The following is a 16,892-nucleotide window of genomic DNA, read 5'->3' as shown; positions in this document are numbered from 1 at the left end:
CGAATACTCGAGTAACTCTTCAACAGGAGATCGGATTTACCAGCATTATTTCCAACTTGCCGAGGTTCGAGAATCGTAACGCTCACCTCAGCTCCAGAGGCTCATCGCTCAACCACCACAGTCGACAATAGCTGAAAAATGAGATGATACAGCTATAGATAGATCTAGAGTCTGTTCTCTCTTCGTTCCCTACAGGTTTCATCACCTCACCCCTCGAAAATGGGCTTCGCCTCCGACCTCGCAGCTACGCCCTTCGACCGCGCCAATGCCTTCCTCAAGCTACTCTCCCATCCCGACTACGACGTGTGCCTTCCCTCCCTCCTCGATTCCTCTCCACTCCCCTTCGCAGCCCTCTGATCATCTCTCACTAGTAGTACTACGAAAAACCCCTCGCCGGCGCCCTCACCCTCCTAAGCGCCTCTCACTCCCCCACCCCCTCAAACCCACACCACACAACAACCACCTACTCTCTACGCGTCCCCCGCGCGCTCTGCAACGCCACCGGTGCCTTGCACGGCGGCGCCGTCGCCACCATCTTCGATCTCTGCACTAGCCTGACCATCGAGCCCGCCGCGCGGGAAGGTTTCTGGGATACAGGCCATGTGAGCAGGACGCTGAATGTGACGTATCTGCGGCCGGTGAATGAGGGTGAGGAGGTCCTGGTTGAAAGCGAGGTTGTGGGTTTAGGGAAGAGGATGGGGTTGGTTAAGGGGGTCATGAGGGAGAGGGGGACGGGGAGGGTGGCATATGTTTGTGAGCATGGGAAGGTGGCTGTAGGGGGTGGGGTCAAGCTATGAGTGGAGAAAGGGGTTGAGGGGTAGGTTGGAGGGCTGTTGGATTGGCGTCGAGGGGTATGGGGTGAGGGGAGGTGAGGGCGCAATGAGGAGGTTGGGAGTTGGACAAGATAAGGATCACAGAGGGAGAGCACGAAGCATTTGGGAAAAGAGTGCTTGCATTGTGTTAAGAAGCTAGAGTATGAACGCCGCGAAGCTGAAGGAATGCCGCTCAAGCCGGGCCCCCCTTCTGGTCCTCCAAGCCCATATTCAGCTTGCGAAAGCCGCCAAGTACTGCTTCCGTCTACTTATCAGCCTCATAGACACAAATATATAGTCATTCCATCAGCGTCGCGAGTTCATCGCGGCCAATTTTACTCTCTTTTATCAATTCCCCTCGCTTGAGCTCCTCGAGAATTGGCAGCACGCCGCAGTACTTTGTTTCCTTGCAGGGCACCGCCAGCCGCTGAGCAAGCTCGCGCTGAAACTCCAGCGCTTTGCGCCAATGTAACTGCTGGTTATGGTATTCTTCCCGCTCAAACGCCTCATCGGATATTGGGTCGAGCATTACGCGGATGAACTGCGTTGGTTTGACATGTCTTTAGTTATCCTCATCGTTAATACACTTCTCGCACACGAACAGCCATGGTGGAAGGAAGGATTCTGGAGATGCGCAGTTGATACAGCAGGGCTCGAGCGCAGCCGTCCAAACCATGTGGCCGCAGCGGAGAATGTGGACGCAGAGCCCTGGCGGACAGGAACGAGATGCTCGAAGGTCTCTATTGGGGGTTTGCGCCATGCTGCCTGCTATTGAGCATTCAACGAGGGAGGATACTAGGGCTATGGAAGGCTTGATAGCTTTTGTATGTTGACAATCGAGGCTGGAGTTAGTGCGATTGTATGATTTCGACCGCGGTTGGAGATATAAGAGAGAGTTGTGGTAGTGATTTGTAGTAGCAGCGGCTGTGAAAACTCTATAGCCGTGAGTGAAAGTGGGAGAAGAACTTTTCGAATTGGAAGTGAAGCAAATTCACGGCTCACTGAAAAAAAAAAGTGACATTCTAGTAGTGAATCAGTATTGCAGCACCGGCGAAAAGCTCAACGTGGTTCGTAAGAAACTCGACTAACTAATGTGACACAATGCAACATTGAACAGCAAATGCCGATGTGATACCAAAACGTGAGTAGGCACACGGGGACAAAATCTATCCCTTTGATGGTGTCTCTGAGCGCTCCGAGCCGCTCTGAGCCACCAAAATTCTTTGCTGATGACTATGGATAGTAGTAGTAGTTAAAGCTTATAGCTAGTAGATACGGTATCAAGATACTATATTTTTGAAGTACATAGATATTCAAGCAATCTTAATGGCTTTATTATTCTTTAGATTATACAGCATATAGTTGTAGAGGTATCCATACCATAACTAGTGGTAGTTTCTTATTAATAATGTGGGCGGCCCCGCGATAGCGGGAACCTTTGCGGTAAGAGTGTAGTTGCAAAATCGTGCTAAGGGAAGTTCGATTGAAGTGGACATTACTCTCTCCATGTCCAACGAACGCTAAAGAGATCTGTGGCTTGTTCGCGCACGGCCCGTGAACGCACGGATCGGCAACTGGATTCTTATATCATTGCTTGGCGGGTACTCTAACGCGTCGACAACACGGACAAATCTCGCGTCCACCGAAGCTGCAACATCTCTACGAATTATTGCTTTATTATGTACTATGTCCATTCTTCCCCATGCTACAACCACCAATCCAAAAAAGCGTAAAAGACAGGAGATCAGCCACGATGCCCTCCACAGGCAATTCACCATCCGAGTGAGCACTCATCCTGGCTTTGAAGCACAAGACCTGACAATTGAGTTCTAGCCCTACCCGTCTTCTGCTTACGACAAGCCGCACACCTTCACGCCAATTCAACTCTTGCCGCGCTCGAAACTACCGCTGTCGTTGCTGGACCCCACTACCAGCTTGTCCGACTTGATATGCAACCGTCTCTTCTCAGCTCACATTGCGGCACTTGAAGGAGAGGGAGACCCAGATGCACCAGTGGTACTCATAGCGGCAACATCCAGCCCCAACACTTTGTTTGCTGTGGAGCGAGTGCAGGATGGAGTCTATGCGCTCTGTAAGCTTGCGAACTGGGTGACTGTCGAAGTCGTGCAAGACCTAGTGTCTCTGCCGCAGCACGACTCGTACTGCCTTCACAAGGTTGCGCCTGTTCGCGGCACAGGACATGAATACTGGCAGCGGGCTTCCTTAGGGATCCTGCCTCCGTCCAACCCGATCAGAAGCCATGGCGAGCTCCCACGCATCTCAATGGCGCGCCCAGCGGCGGCGGTCGACCCAAAGCCAGTGTCTCAAACCGCCATCGTACATCCCTCTGCAAGCTCCGCCGTTCAGCAACGCTCTCGTACACCAACTGAGCCGGTCGCTGAGCAAGGGCTGCCTCGGCTTCCTGCTGCGGAGCTGTTCGAGAACTTCATATCTCAGTATCTCGAAGCTCTCTACCTATCCAAAGCTTCCCTCGCTTATTTCGCCAAGGGCCCGATCTCACGAGTTCGCGCTTCGTTCGCTGGCAGTCAAGATGGCTCCTTCCAGCTGTCCGAACTTGCCATCTTCTACAGGTCGATACTGCATAGCACAACTTCCATAGACAAGAAGTACAAGGAAAAGCTGCCAGAGCTCATCAAAGGGATGCCGATGGCCTTCTGCTCCGACGAGGAACCTATGACGTCAGCAACTGTTCGAAGGAAGAAGACTACGACACGGAAACTCAAGCCAAGCAAGGACGGCATGTACTCTGATGAAACAGAGTACGTCAGGAAATGGTGGCTGTCGGATTGGGCAATCACTAGTCAGCGAGACTTCGGGAGTGCAGATGACGTGGCGAGAAAGAGGACCGCGAATCTGAAAGTCAGAGAGACTTTGGCACAGCTGATTGTTGCCATGGAAGTCATGGCGCTTGAATCGCTACCAGCGTGCCAGCTACCACAAATGGTTGATGATCCAGGTGGCGTTGAGAGTCAGACCCCACGGACTACCGACGCGGTGTCACAGAAGAAGCGAAAGTCTAGGAAGCAGCAGGACATGAGCTCCATTATGGACGTCCTAGTTGAAAGGTTGTGCATCTGGCAGTCGGTGGAACAGGAAGAATCCAGCGCAAAGCTACCGAGTCGTAATCAAGCCAGCGAGAACACGCACATCACCGCTGGCGGGGCGTCGAACAGCGACATACTGAAAGACTTCTGCCTTGAAGTCATCATACCATTGTAAGGCACCCTACTCGCTGTTCCATGCAAGCCGACTAACGTGTGTAGCTACATGAACCGGATACCTGACAAGGCCGCGTCCATCAATCGCAAGCTCGGGGGGCCAGGTGCCCCATCGCCAGCCAAACCCACAGCAATCCAGAGTACTTCGACGACTGCTACTCTCCGCAAGCCTGGAGAACCCGAAGTCCGGCAACCGCCACCCAAGAAGATACGTCGGCCATTACAGAAAGTGTCTTCGGAGGTCAACCCAACGAGTCGACGGCCGCCTTCATTAGCGCGTTCAGCCACCGACTCAGGCATCGTTCCGGGCCTGAAACGCGAGGGGAGCGAGATTCCACTTTTGGCTATCCCACGCCAAGAAAGTCAAATCCGTAGGGGAGGTTCTTTGGCAGACATCAAGCGCTTCAGGCAACGGGAAATCGACCTGACCGCTATGACCGCAGCCAACGAAGCTAAACAGCGGAAGAAAGCAGCTGTAGAGAACGAGCTCAAAACCGCCATATCAGCGCTGAAGAAACCAAATCGTGGACTGGCGGTCAAAGAGCTCGTCGACTCTGCGGATCAGAGGCGGCAGCAGAGCGGCGTGCAAGTTACGGCAACTCCAAAGCGAGCCAGCAAGACGAAGAACATCACGCAGTCCAAACCGGCTCTCCGTTCTCCACCGCCAAACACGGCTGATGGGCCAGCGCCCCGATCGAGCGGAGCCTGCATCCCATCCTCTACTGTCCGACCAGCCGCGTCATTCCTTTTCCCTGGAACCGAGCGGCGCGAATCGAGGACAGGGCTTCACACGACTGTCGCCGAAACGCCATCTCGTGGACCAGCGAAGACAGTGTCGTTCTTTACTGATCCGATACCGCAAACACCATCGAGGAACCAAAAAACGGCGGCTGTGTTCTCTACGCCCGTCAAGCCTCTTGCCGCTCCGTATGGCATCGTTGCTGCAACGCCCACGTCGAACAAGCTTGACGCCGTTGAGACGGTTGCGGAGGAGAGTATCTACGATGCGTTGGGCTGGGATGATGATGGCGACCTTGGCTAATGCCTCGCTATCCGTAGGTAGTAATTGAAGCATAATTCTGCTCCCATTAACTCCTTGTGGTTGATTTTGTGCAATGACGTCAAATCCGCTCCAGTATTTCATGAGAAACTTGCACGACGATTACTTCTTTCCTTGACCTAAACTGCGGACTTGTCTATGTTTCAGCCCAACTGAGGGTTACGCTACAGAGCCTTCGACAACATAGAGCATGAACGATTTAATCATCACACTGATCATACGACCCAAGCCGGGTCTTCAACAGCTTCACGACTCACCGCAAAGACCCTGACGCTATCACAGTATGACGGAAAGTAAATGTACGGTACCACTTTCTGGGTCTGCGCTAAGCTAGACTATTCACGCATATATCTAGTCCGGCCGAGATCCGCAGAGGAGAGCTCTTGGTATCATGAAGCATAACCGCAGCGTCCTAGGGAAATACTCTAGGCCGGGTTTCTTTGCTTCTTTGATAACCCTCACAACTCATCATCCCTCCTCCGAGTCATGAGATACATCCTGTTGTAGCGGTCTTCTGTTTCCTGTAAGTGCCTCGTTACTTCGTCGCATTGTGCTTGTTGTAGAGCCGAATTCTCTGCAAGGGCCAATTGGATGCGTTGTCCGTCCACGGCCCTCTCCGTCCCCAACACGCGGACGCGTTCTGTCAGCCTTGCGACACACGCTCGTCCTTGGCCTTGTTCTCGTGCTTGGCGTCATTGTACAACGTGTCGAGCCGGCTTGTTCTGAATGCGAGCATCCTAAACTCCATTCCCAATCGCTCGACGGACTCGGTAGCGCGCTTGAGGCCGCGCTCCGGATCATGCGCCTTCCGCTCTTGGAGGATCGCGATGTACCGGCGTATTATGGCGATGTTGTTCTCCATGTTGGTGAACCGGACGGCGGTCGGGAATTCGTCCGACCGCGCATGCCGAGACATGAAATCGCTGAGCTGGTCGGGCTGGTCGAGATGCTCGAATGGGTCTGTAACTGGGCCCGAAGGCTCTGGAAGGAATCGGGACAGCGGTTCTTCCGAACTGGCTGAAACGGTGTTCCGGCCATTACCTTCCGACTGGTGGGTCTGTGGGGTGGTAGATTGGAGCTGCTGTGCTGCGTCCACTTCGTTGTGGTGACTGTCGAATGGTCCCAATTGAGGACGTGGGGGGTACTTGAGGACGTCCGCAGTATTGCAGAAGCGAGCAAGAGCACGAGAGTTGGTTGTGTATGAAGGTATAGATGACTAGCGTAGCCTGAGTGACCTTCGAGAAATTTATATACTTGTCGAGAAGCATTTATCGACACTCAACATGGTTCTTATCAAGATTTTCCGTGGTTCTCATCGGAGCTACCATGGGAAGTAATTGTACTTATCTATTTGCCTCACTCCCACAAAGTCCCAACACGAAAACCCTGCGCTGCTCAGTATCTCTTTCGGTTCCGCCGGAAAAGAACGGGGTGTGTTCAGAGCTTAGCAAATCTCTCTCTTCGCTTCGAGCGGTGGTCTGTACAGAAATGCTTTGCGCCAAAATAGGGGCTTAGAGGATGCTAGCAAAAAGAGACAGAGGCACCGCCGAGACAGTAGATAGAGAGCATTTTGCCAGCCAGCTAAAGGTTAGTGCCCAGCGAGTTTTCTACTCCACAATGGCGTTTTCGCCGGCCAGCCTATTCTGATATCGCGGAAGAGGCTGCTTGGAGCAGCTTGAGGATAATGGGCTTCTTAGAGCACTTATCAAAAGTAAATTTCAGTGGCATATATTACACCGGAGTACATTACACGGAATCGCGTTCATGGAAGCCAATCCTAATAATAGAAGGAGTTCGTAGCTATGCTCATCATTGACGGACAGAGCTGGAGAGAAGTCGAAACTGGTGCCGGAGTTTCACCGGGGCGAGCTCTTGATGACCCTTGAGCGTATGGAAGCATTCAATTTTAATATCGACGTGATATTGCAAGCCGGCGCGCCTAGCACGAGGCCAGCCTCCAGTTCCTGAGCCTCTTGGATGGTATCCAAGGCATCTACACATCTCCACCGAATATGCCACCCCGATTACGCCTCGAGCCACGACACCTCCGCGTCCGTATATCCTCCGCAAACCATGCCTCACAGCAATGCTGCTACGCTTCGGTAGCAACAGCAACAACACCCGCACCGCCAATAGACCAAACCATCCGCTCCGTCCCTCCCGTGCTACGATACCCTACCACCCAACCGCCCTCCTACAAGCCGCCCCAATTCCGCAAATCTCAGCTCCACCGCCAATATGCCTCGCTCCTGCGCTCTACGCCCCTCATGCTCCTCTTCCAACACAACAACCTCCGCTCTGTAGAATGGATGGCCATACGGCGAGAGCTCGTGACCGCGCTCCGCAAAGTGGACGCCGAGCTCGCCGCAGCCGGCGGAAGCGCTGAATCTAACGCCGCCGTCGCCGACAGCGTCAAGGCGCAGATCCTCCAGACCGGCATCTTCGCCTCCGCGCTCAAGGTCGTGGAGTTTTACCACCCGGCTCAAGATCAGGAGCCACGGACGCCTCATCCCTCAGACCCAGCTACGCCTACCAGCGCCCGCATACCGGACACGCATCCAAGCCCAGCTGACCCGCGCCACACACACTCCCTCTCCGAGGCAGCCCACCGCGCGGCTGCCGACCGCAAGCTGCGCCATGGACTCGAGCCACTCCTCTCCGGCCCCCTAATGGCCGTGACCTTCCCGACTGTAACGCCGCAGCACCTCGCCGCCGTGCTCCGAACCCTGGCGCCAAACCCTGCCTTCCCCGCGCCGAGGCGAAGAGCCGTGCCATCGTACCACGAGCCAGCCGTGCAAGCCGGGCTCGCGAAGCTGATGCTGCTGGGCGCGCGGGTCGAGGGCCGGGTGTTCGATATGGAGGGCGCGAGGTGGGTTGGTGGAATCCAGGGAGGTCTTGGAGGGTTGAGGGGACAGCTGGTGGCGATGCTGCAGGGGATGGGGGCCGGGGTTACCACTGCGCTGGAGGGGGCGGGCAGGAGCTTGTATTTTACGATGGAGAGCAGACGGATGGATCTTGCGGGGGAGGGGAAGCCGAAGGAGGAAGGGGCGGAGGCGAAGGAGGGGGCGTAGGTGGGATGGGGGTGGGGTTGTCCGTTTGTACAATTGTTGTATCAAGATGTGTACAAGAATCCGCCGGTAGCTGGGCACGTTCAGGTGTGTGGACTAGGTTCCGGTCAAGATCAAGGTTTTTCTTCGTGCCCTGATCGAATTCAAGCTCTCAAGAAAGCACACCAGCAATCAGTAAGGATGCAGCGTCAGTCGCCCAGAGCTTGCTAACACCTGCTCACTCTACCGCTAATTTTTACTCACCCATCGTACCAATGTAATCGTCTTCAAGCTCTTGCCCCAAGACTGGAATATCCTTTTGGACAGCTAGAACTACGTCCGAGGGACTGCTCTCTACAACGGGCTGAGCGCTTCTTAACAAATGATTAAGCAGGATAATATTGTGCAGAGGTTCAATACCATGTCACTAGTCCATCTATTCCTAGCCCCCTTCGTTCGATCCTGGAGGAGGTTCTTGACTGTGAATCTGATCGGGACTTTTTGCCGAGTATATTTGTTATAAAACCATGAACATCTCTCAGCCGAGTGGCTGCAATCAAACCATTGTCCATGAAGTCCAAACCGGATTACCTCGGCGGTGAGTTTCCTCAGCTTTTGCACCGGCCGTACATTCGAGGCAGCGGTGTCTCGAATGGCACTGTTCGAATCCTGCTTGGAAACACTTTTTGTTTGGGATTCTCATTACAATCTTTGACTGGGGTTGCGGGATGGGCTGGTAGTAGAGGAGTTGTTGGAAGAACACCGAAGGAGGATAGAGCGGTTGAGCTGAAGTCCACTAGGGAGAGTCCGCGAGTCGGAATAGATAGTACTCTTTCTCGAAGAAGCTGTTTGTCATGGTGTAGACAGCTTCGACTCTCCGCGTTGGTATTCGTGAACTCGCGAAGACACAAAAGTCTCGAGAGCACAGTGAAAATTGTTGAGTGACTCCTCTTATCAACACAACGCTGTTCTTCGGATGATTGAACTTCCTTTCGAGTGGAGTACAAACTATCAATACAAATCGTGAAGGTAACATCATACTCCGTCCTCCGCTACGGTGCGTAAACAATCTCTAGAACACCCCCAAAAGGAAGGGGAGGTATATAACGAATGACGTTGCATGCTCCTGTTCCAGAGATGTGCAACCCATCAAGCACATCCCATGTCCAATCAAATGATGCCTCCGTACGCCCTACCTACCCAAAATCCTGAAACCCGTTTCAGCTCATCCAACTAGCGGCGAAACACAGCTACATCAAGTCCGTTTCCCCATATACCCATCACCAGTCTGCGCAAGCAGCCCATTCCACGAGCCCCCAATATCCCCAAGCACCTGATCCCAGCTCCCATCCGGCAGCGGCGAGAACCCCGTGCCGCCACCACCAATATCCCACGGGAAAGCCTCGGGCGGGTCCGGAAACCCGGCCGCCATAGCCGCAAAGTCGTCGGCCACTGGCACGTTGGAAAAGAACGGCTGGCTGGCCCCTCCCGTGCTGCCGAAGCCCGGACGGTTGGTGTTTTGAGGCGGCGACGACGCGTGGCGAGCACTGTGCTCCTGCGGCGACGTGTACGAGTTCGTTGCTGAGGATCCGTGGCGCGAGCTTGCAGACGGCGTGGCTTGGTCGCCGCTGACATCGGGCGAGGCGTCCATGTCCGTGTCACCTCCAGAGTTGGTGTTCAGCAGCTGGTCCGCCAAGGTGTGCACTCGGGCGTCGACGCCGACCTGTGGTATCACAGTCCCGCTTTGCGGTAAGAATCCGAAGTTCGATACAGGCTTGCGGGAGTCTTGCCGGGGATCGTAGCCGAAGGGCGGTGCGGGTGGAACGTCCAGACTGACCGATTGCGCGACATGAAAGGGGGGCCCGGGTGATTCGCCCTCCGGACTTCGATTTGGGTTCGTATGGGCGCTGAGGCCGTGGTCGCCGAAGGTTGGCCGAGTCCGTTGCTGTGGCGGTAGCTGCGACTCGCGAATCTCGTAGAGCGCGACGCAGCCTACAGAGTCGGTGTTGCGTGGGATCTCGGGCTGTGGGCAGCGTAAGTCAGATTGTGATAGCTTCAAAACATGTACAATGCCAGATCACTAGCAAAGCATAGATCCATTCAGGCTTACCGCTGCTCCTGGCTGATAAAACTCGTTTCGAGGCTGAGAAGGTGGTAAACCAGCACTTTGAAGATCGAGGTCAAGCTGAGCGAGGAACGATTCCGTGAGGGGGTTTTTGCGCTTGAGGGCCTGCATGGCTTGGAGGAGGAACTGCAGAGACGAGCTGATATTCTGGTCTTTTGGTTTGGTCCGGAGATACTGCACGAAGACGCGTGCTGCGACATAGACGCTAAAAGAGATGAAGGGACTCATCTAGCCAACTGATTAGCATCGTAGTAAACTAGCTGTATAGCACAAGCACTCACAGTGGAGAGGTCCAAATGACAGATCATGCGCATGATGCTTGCAATCTCAGCGGCAGCTGTTACGCATCTTATTTTGCTTTCTGTGGCTATGTTTGGTGGTAGATTGAACTTGTCGGCTTTGAAGATAGCAGCCTGGTGCAGACATATTGCGGATGTGTGGATGCACATGTTGAGGAAGACCACGTTCGCGTTGGAAAGATTTGCAGGTAAACGTAACTGATCGGGCAAGGCCATGGCGGTATTGAGTAAGTAGTTCTCCATGGCTCGGTGCCGTCTCCAGTATTCGCCGTTGAGATCTGCGTCATTGTCGTTCGGCGAAGGTCGATGTAAATGCGTAAGGTTCCGTCCGAAAAGACATGCCATGACCGCAACTCCGGCGAAAGGGCTTAGCGACGCCGCGCCTGAAGGGCTCAGGGCTTCCTCAAGCGTTATACTCGTCATGGGCCTGCTCCTGTCAAAGGCGTCATCCGTAGCTGGGAGATTGCTCAAGATCTGGCTATCGGTTAGTAGAGCGTGATAGAACACGGAAAGAAACTGAACTCACATCTCTCTCATCAATCGTCATAGGCCATCCCGTACCGATGCTCGCATATCGGTCTATGCAGAAGCACATCCAAAACGTTCTCCTCCTTTCTTCCCGTTCTGTCCAGTCTCGGGGAGGTTGTAGGCATTGCTTGACGTCCAGTCCTACTCCATCCATGCGGTGCAGCTGCATCATCTGTGATAGCCTCACGGCTCGACCGACGCTCAACCATGCTCTTGGGAAGTACATGAGCTTGAATTCGTAGCTCGCAATCAGGGCCCATGCTTGTGTGTGCGCAAGCGTGATTGTAGCCTCGCCGTGGCCCTTCATCTCGTCCATTTGCGCGTATTTGCGTGCTCGCATGTAGAAGTGCTCCTGGAGCGCGTCGTACTTTTCTGTCACGGATGCCGCCCAACACCACATTATATAGCGCAGGCAGACTGGAGGCCGCATATGAGGGGCAAGATTCATTGCAGCCAAGTATCGCGGCTTGTGTATCATGGATACAGATGGGTGTAGCTTGTCGAAGAATATCTGATGTCTGCAGAAGTCGATGTTAGCGGATCTGGACTTGCTAGCTAATGCACTGTTGAAGTCCTCAGCGGGCCCCCGGCATGTACGAAGTTGCTTTTGTCCCATCGTAGAGATGCCATTCCGGCCATCAGTAGAACGGGGCGAAACAATCATCCAGCTTACAGTTCGTTGATAACGTCTTGATTCGGCAACGGCTCGTCCAACCCCAGCCCTATCATCTCCCACGAGAATTGCTCCTCATTCGAAGTAGCTGCGTCCCCCAAGCTATTGTTCTGCAGCATCGGAAACGAGTCGGGGGGTGTAAGATTGCTCGTGTCGAACATTTGAGCAACGTCGTCGTCGTTCATAAGGTTCGCGTTCGACGCTTCCGCGCCAGCCCCTCGTATGTGCTGAGGGAGCGCGCCCATCGGGAAGGTCTGGTTAACGGCGTCGCGTCCGTTGTTGGCTGGCTCGGCAGTCGAATCTTGCGTTTTGAGGAGCGTTTCGACCTGGTCTGGCATCAAATCAGCCGACAGCTCTGAACCCATAGTGCCTGAAATCCGTTGACGCCAGTATATACACACGCAGTCGAGCTTCCAGTGCCTTTACATATCCCCGTTTAGGCCCACTCTTCCTCCGCACTTCATCGTAAGCGCAATCGTGTGATAGCCTCTTGCATGTCCCGCACGTGGGCCTGTTGCCGTCGCATTTGAGCTTCCGTTTCCGACACAGCACGCATGCTATGCGCTTGATCTTGGAAGCTCCGTCCCCCTCTCTGACGTTCTCTGTACTTCTAGTCCGCCCGTTCGGAGGTCCCGAGTCGGCATTCTGGTAATCGTACGACTGGCTGAGGTCGTTGAAGAACGTGTCGCTAGGCGAATCTGGCTCTGCTACGGTCATGGTTTAGAGCATGGAGAGGATGCTGGAGATAAGCGCATAAGGCGGAGTGCAAGTTGCACCGCTGCTGTCAGTTCTGTTCCGCAGTAAGACGGGAGGTATGCCCGATAGGATGCGTGCCTGGAGGAGTAGTAAGAACGGTAATTTGAATTGATCCTATCTACCCGTGCGGCTTCAGCAAAGACACGTAGACAATAGCAATTACATGACACTATGAACCGCCCTTTAGGCATCTACATTGCGTTGAGTAGGTAAGCACGTGGGCGGCTTGATCCTGGCCACAGAGTTGCTGCGGCCGTACTGGCAGCTGCAGGCCTGCATCTGGATCAGGAGCTGAACATTGGCCAAGATGATAAAAAGGCGTCCCGTCGGCGTTGGTAAGCACCGTTGTGCCGCGCGAAGGAAGCCACCCCTTGGAAGACTATGTGACGCCTCTATCATCCAGAGTACTTAGACTGGATAGGTTTGCGAGGGCTGGATGCCTTCCGAAGTTGCGAGGCCCTTGGTGGACTCAACGCTCTGTACCTATGGTTACATCTAGCCGCCCCAACCGCCCGTTGGATATGAACAACTGCATACGGAGTAGAGATGCGCGTATCAGCAGCTTTAGAAAGCGGTCAGTATGTAATAGGACAGAGCGACTCAATATCGACGGATAAGCAGCGAAATTGTCCGATGGAGCATACCTGTTCAGATCTACACTGCTTCTCCAGATTTTGCTTTCCCGTAGTAACTCGCCTCAAGTGTGCAGTGAATTTGACCCTAAGGGAGCCACTGAGATCGTGCCACGGTCATAGACACTTGTAAAGGCACACTTCATCCCAGAGTCAGCCTTGCTGCTGGTGCAGCAACACCAACTTTGCTTCGCATCTTTAAAGCTCGATTCGATCATCTCTTCATGTGCAGCCTTCATTCTTGCACTCGCTTCTCATGAGACGAAGATGGCGACGCCTTCAGAGCCTCAAAAGTATTCCTATCAGTCCTTGAAATCGGGGTATATCCGCCTCCTGAGCGTCCTTAGATCTGGAACAGAGTGTGTTTACGACCTGTTCAGCGTACCATTGGACAAAACACCGCCGTTCATCGCACTGTCGTACACTTGGGACGACCAGCCACGAGATCAAACCCTCTTCGTCAACAACTCTGTTCTCGAAGTTATCAGGAACGTCCACACTATGCTGCCTTATTTGGTTCGGAACACTGAAGATTACTGTCTTTGGATAGATGGAGTTTGCATCAATTAAGACGATGTGAAAGAAAGGAGCCTTCAAGTCCCGTTCATGGCTGAAATCTACGCCCACGCAGCCTTCAGTCCAATATGGCTTGGTAAGGGCGACGAGGCGACGAGGAACGCGATCGAACAGATTCCGGCTGTCATTCCGATACTCGAATCCCATATTGCCAATCTGCCCTGTAACGGGTCCGCTCTAATCGCGGATGGCGTTCCAGTGGCCACATCGCCATTTTGGTGCAGTATGCGGAAGCTACTTACCAATCCATGGTTCCAGCGGCTTTGGACGTTTCAGGAGGCTGTACTTCCCAGCACAGTCAAGTTGCAGTGTGGAGACGCCATCTTTGTATTTGAGACGCTTGACGCATTCTGAAAGCTGTCTACCGGTTCATCCGGTTTATTACTGTCCCTAGATCCTACGTGCGAAGCTGTTGTCGTATCGCATTCATTATCAAAAAGTAGTGCAGCCCTCGAGAAGATTTTCACGGATCGCACTGGCCAGGGTTTCCCAAGAGCCACGCTTTCCTCAGATTGATCGCCTGCAACTCTTACTCCTCATGTCAAGAACCTGGTTGGCATCAAATCCAGCCGATAAGATCTACGGGCTGATGGGTCTGGTCGACTCACATCAGCGAGTACGCGCAGACTACTCGAGGAGCTGTATTGAGGTATATACCGACTTCGCTAGACAAAGGTTGGCCGATGAGCCTACTCTGTGGCTTCTGAATATGGTATCTTGCAGTGTCCCCATTCCCAACCTACTCTCATGGTGCCTGAATTTCAACTTGCCAGCAACACTGCAACAGCGTCCGAGCTACTCAGGCTTGACCTAGGGAGAAAATACTGTGCAGGTATCCAGGACGGCGAAGCCAAGAGCTGTCAAATTCTTACCGATGATGATTCCGATAGGATTAAAGTGAAAGGCTTCCGTGTCGACGAAGTTGTAGAGGTGATACCGCCTTCATGGCCCTCACGCGGACACTCGTCGGTACAAAAGTGGAGTAAATCTACTGCGATCCAGGCCCTTGATTGGGAGCTCTCCTGCCTAGAGCTCTCTCGGAAAATATACGGGGTCTCATGTACCCTACCAGAAGCACACTGGCGGACGATGGTTGGAGATATAATGTATAAAGAGAAGCATACCTCGGTGCCCAACAATACGATTTGTTCAAACGACATCTTGCAGGGATATCGATGGACCTTGGCCATATACTTGCTGGCCTCGATTTCATGTCAGCAACAGAAGACTTTCCCGTCGACGTGCCTGAGTCCGAGCTCAAAATGTTGGTAAGGTACTCGGCTGCTGTCACCGGAGCCTGCGAGGGTCATTGTTTCTTTACGACAGAAGGAGGCAGAATTGGCCTAGGGCCTCCACACGTCCGATCAGCAGATCAGATATGCATCTTCTATGGCGGACACACACCGTACATTGTTAGATCACGAGCTGCAGGCCGCGATGGTCATGAGTTCATCGATGAAATATATACTCATGGACTAATGTGTGGCAAGGCGTTCAAAGAGAGTTCTAGGAACGTGGATGAGTGGTTTACCCTAGACTAGTGAAACGGAATTCCTGTGGCTTTCAGGTCTTCTGCGTGCATGATTGCAATGCTACTCCGTCTATGCTCGATATATACACAACTCGAGGCCGGCACCAACGCCACTCGCTCGCTATGAGACGGCAATGGATATGATACAGCAGGCGAGGCCTCAGCGAGGCCACTCGTCTCGTTGATGATACACAAAGGATACACTCCCCCCTTAAGTCTTCGTCTTTCTGCGTTTTCCCATATTCCGGACGCGCGCTTGCACAACGTAGATGTTGGTGTTGCTCTTCTTGCGAGTCTTGTAGCCTCCCTTGGCTGGCACGCCCCAGGGACTGACGGGATGCACGTTGCCCTTGGATTTACCTCTACCACCACCGTGGGGATGGTCGACTAGTGACCTTGTCAGTATACAAGTGTAACCATAAGAGACCTGAACCGATATGCAGTGACACGATAGGGGTTGACATACCAGCGTTCATTGCAACACCTCTCACAGTCGGCCTGATATTCAACCACCTCGACCGCCCAGCCTTTCCCAGCTGCTGGAAATGGTAGAGCGGATTGCTGGCCACACCAACCGTGGCACAAGCGTCCTTGCTAACCTTCCTCACCTCTCCACTCTGCAACCTCACAACAACATCCTTGATCTTCTTCCCGACCTCCTCCTTCGCAATGACTGTCGCAAACGTGCCCGCACTCCGACAAAACACCCCTCCCCTACCCGCTGTCGAGCCAACATTATAAACCTGCGTGCCAAGCGGAATCATATGTATCGGGAGACAGTTCCCACGGAACGCCGTCTTCGCCGCCAGCATACCCGGATCAATAACCCCGCCCATACTATCCAGCAAATCCTTCGGTATGCCCGCCCTGTAACTCTGAATCGCGTCCCCCGCGCGCATGCCCTCCGCAGCAATGATGTAGCTCTTCGCCTTCGTCGCCTCGTTCGTGACGAGCGCAATATGCGCGCTGCGATTCGGGTCGTACTCGATGCGGTCCACGGTGTGCTTCCCCGGCGCCATGCGCACAAAGTCTACGGTCCGTATCCTGCGCCTGTGGCCACCGCCGCGGTGCCTGACGGTGACGCGGCCTGTGTGGTTCCTCCCGCCCTTGCCTTGCCCGACTTTGGCGAACGTGAGGGGCTTGTGTGGCCCGCCTTTCCAGAGGTGCTCGTTGATTGTCCGCCGGAGATGTCGCACACCAGGCGTCCGTGGCTTGTAGGTTTTCATCTGGAAGGTCGTCTTTGCCCGGGGTGCCATTGAGGGGGGTGCGAAGCCGATGCTTGGGGTCGTGGCTACCGGCTGTGCTGGGGTTGTCGGTGTATGGGTGGTCGCGGTGGCATAGCTGCGGAGCGAGGAGAGGAGGCAATTGCAGGATTGTGCCGCTGGGCGAAGCGCTATTCGGGGTTGGAGCATGGTAACGATTGCAGAGACTCGGAGTACGAGCTGTACTCGCAAGTGAGTGTCGGTAAAAAGATTCAATGATGCTCGGGGGAAGCTTCTTGGCCGCTGTTTGAGACATCACGAGAAACCGAGGTCACGTGCATCCGTGTTGGAACACATCTCCTTGATCGCAACGGGTAACATCAGCAGTAAGTGTGAACATTGCAGCATTCAG

At 53.9% G+C, this 16,892-nt stretch overlaps 6 protein-coding genes across 6 annotated transcripts; 3 read left to right on the top strand and 3 right to left on the bottom strand.

Moving 5' to 3' along the window:
* Positions 1-219: 219 nt before the first annotated feature.
* Positions 220-797, top strand: W97_06730 (uncharacterized protein; the record flags this gene model as incomplete). The annotated part of the gene is made up of 2 exons (XM_007784603.1): positions 220-303; positions 375-797. 2 exons carry the CDS (start codon positions 220-222, stop codon positions 795-797), a joined length of 507 nt encoding a protein of 168 aa, XP_007782793.1.
* A 1,701-nt stretch (positions 798-2,498) lies between these two features.
* W97_06729 (uncharacterized protein) lies at positions 2,499-5,093 on the top strand (the record flags this gene model as incomplete). Its single annotated transcript, XM_007784602.1, has 3 exons — positions 2,499-2,594; positions 2,646-4,048; positions 4,097-5,093. 3 exons carry the CDS (start codon positions 2,499-2,501, stop codon positions 5,091-5,093), a joined length of 2,496 nt encoding a protein of 831 aa, XP_007782792.1.
* Positions 5,094-5,754: 661 nt separating this feature from the next.
* W97_06728 (uncharacterized protein) lies at positions 5,755-5,973 on the bottom strand (the record flags this gene model as incomplete). The annotated part of the gene is made up of 1 exon (XM_007784601.1): positions 5,755-5,973. One exon carries the CDS (start codon positions 5,971-5,973, stop codon positions 5,755-5,757), a length of 219 nt encoding a protein of 72 aa, XP_007782791.1.
* A 1,150-nt stretch (positions 5,974-7,123) lies between these two features.
* Positions 7,124-8,182, top strand: W97_06727 (uncharacterized protein; the record flags this gene model as incomplete). The annotated part of the gene is made up of 1 exon (XM_007784600.1): positions 7,124-8,182. The coding sequence occupies one exon, from the start codon at positions 7,124-7,126 to the stop codon at positions 8,180-8,182; it is 1,059 nt and encodes a 352-aa protein (XP_007782790.1).
* Positions 8,183-9,413: 1,231 nt separating this feature from the next.
* On the bottom strand, positions 9,414-12,500 carry W97_06726 (uncharacterized protein; the record flags this gene model as incomplete). Its single annotated transcript, XM_007784599.1, has 6 exons — positions 9,414-10,181; positions 10,269-10,511; positions 10,565-11,056; positions 11,109-11,628; positions 11,784-12,114; positions 12,185-12,500. The coding sequence occupies 6 exons, from the start codon at positions 12,498-12,500 to the stop codon at positions 9,414-9,416; spliced, it is 2,670 nt and encodes an 889-aa protein (XP_007782789.1).
* Positions 12,501-15,489: 2,989 nt separating this feature from the next.
* On the bottom strand, positions 15,490-16,690 carry W97_06725 (50S ribosomal protein L2; the record flags this gene model as incomplete). The annotated part of the gene is made up of 2 exons (XM_007784598.1): positions 15,490-15,665; positions 15,745-16,690. The coding sequence occupies 2 exons, from the start codon at positions 16,688-16,690 to the stop codon at positions 15,490-15,492; spliced, it is 1,122 nt and encodes a 373-aa protein (XP_007782788.1).
* Positions 16,691-16,892: the final 202 nt, after the last annotated feature.

This window comes from Coniosporium apollinis (assembly GCF_000281105.1).
Source record: "Coniosporium apollinis CBS 100218 chromosome Unknown supercont1.34, whole genome shotgun sequence".
Classification (NCBI taxonomy): Eukaryota; Fungi; Ascomycota; class Dothideomycetes; genus Coniosporium; species Coniosporium apollinis.
This window is presented reverse-complemented; position numbering and strand designations above follow the sequence as displayed.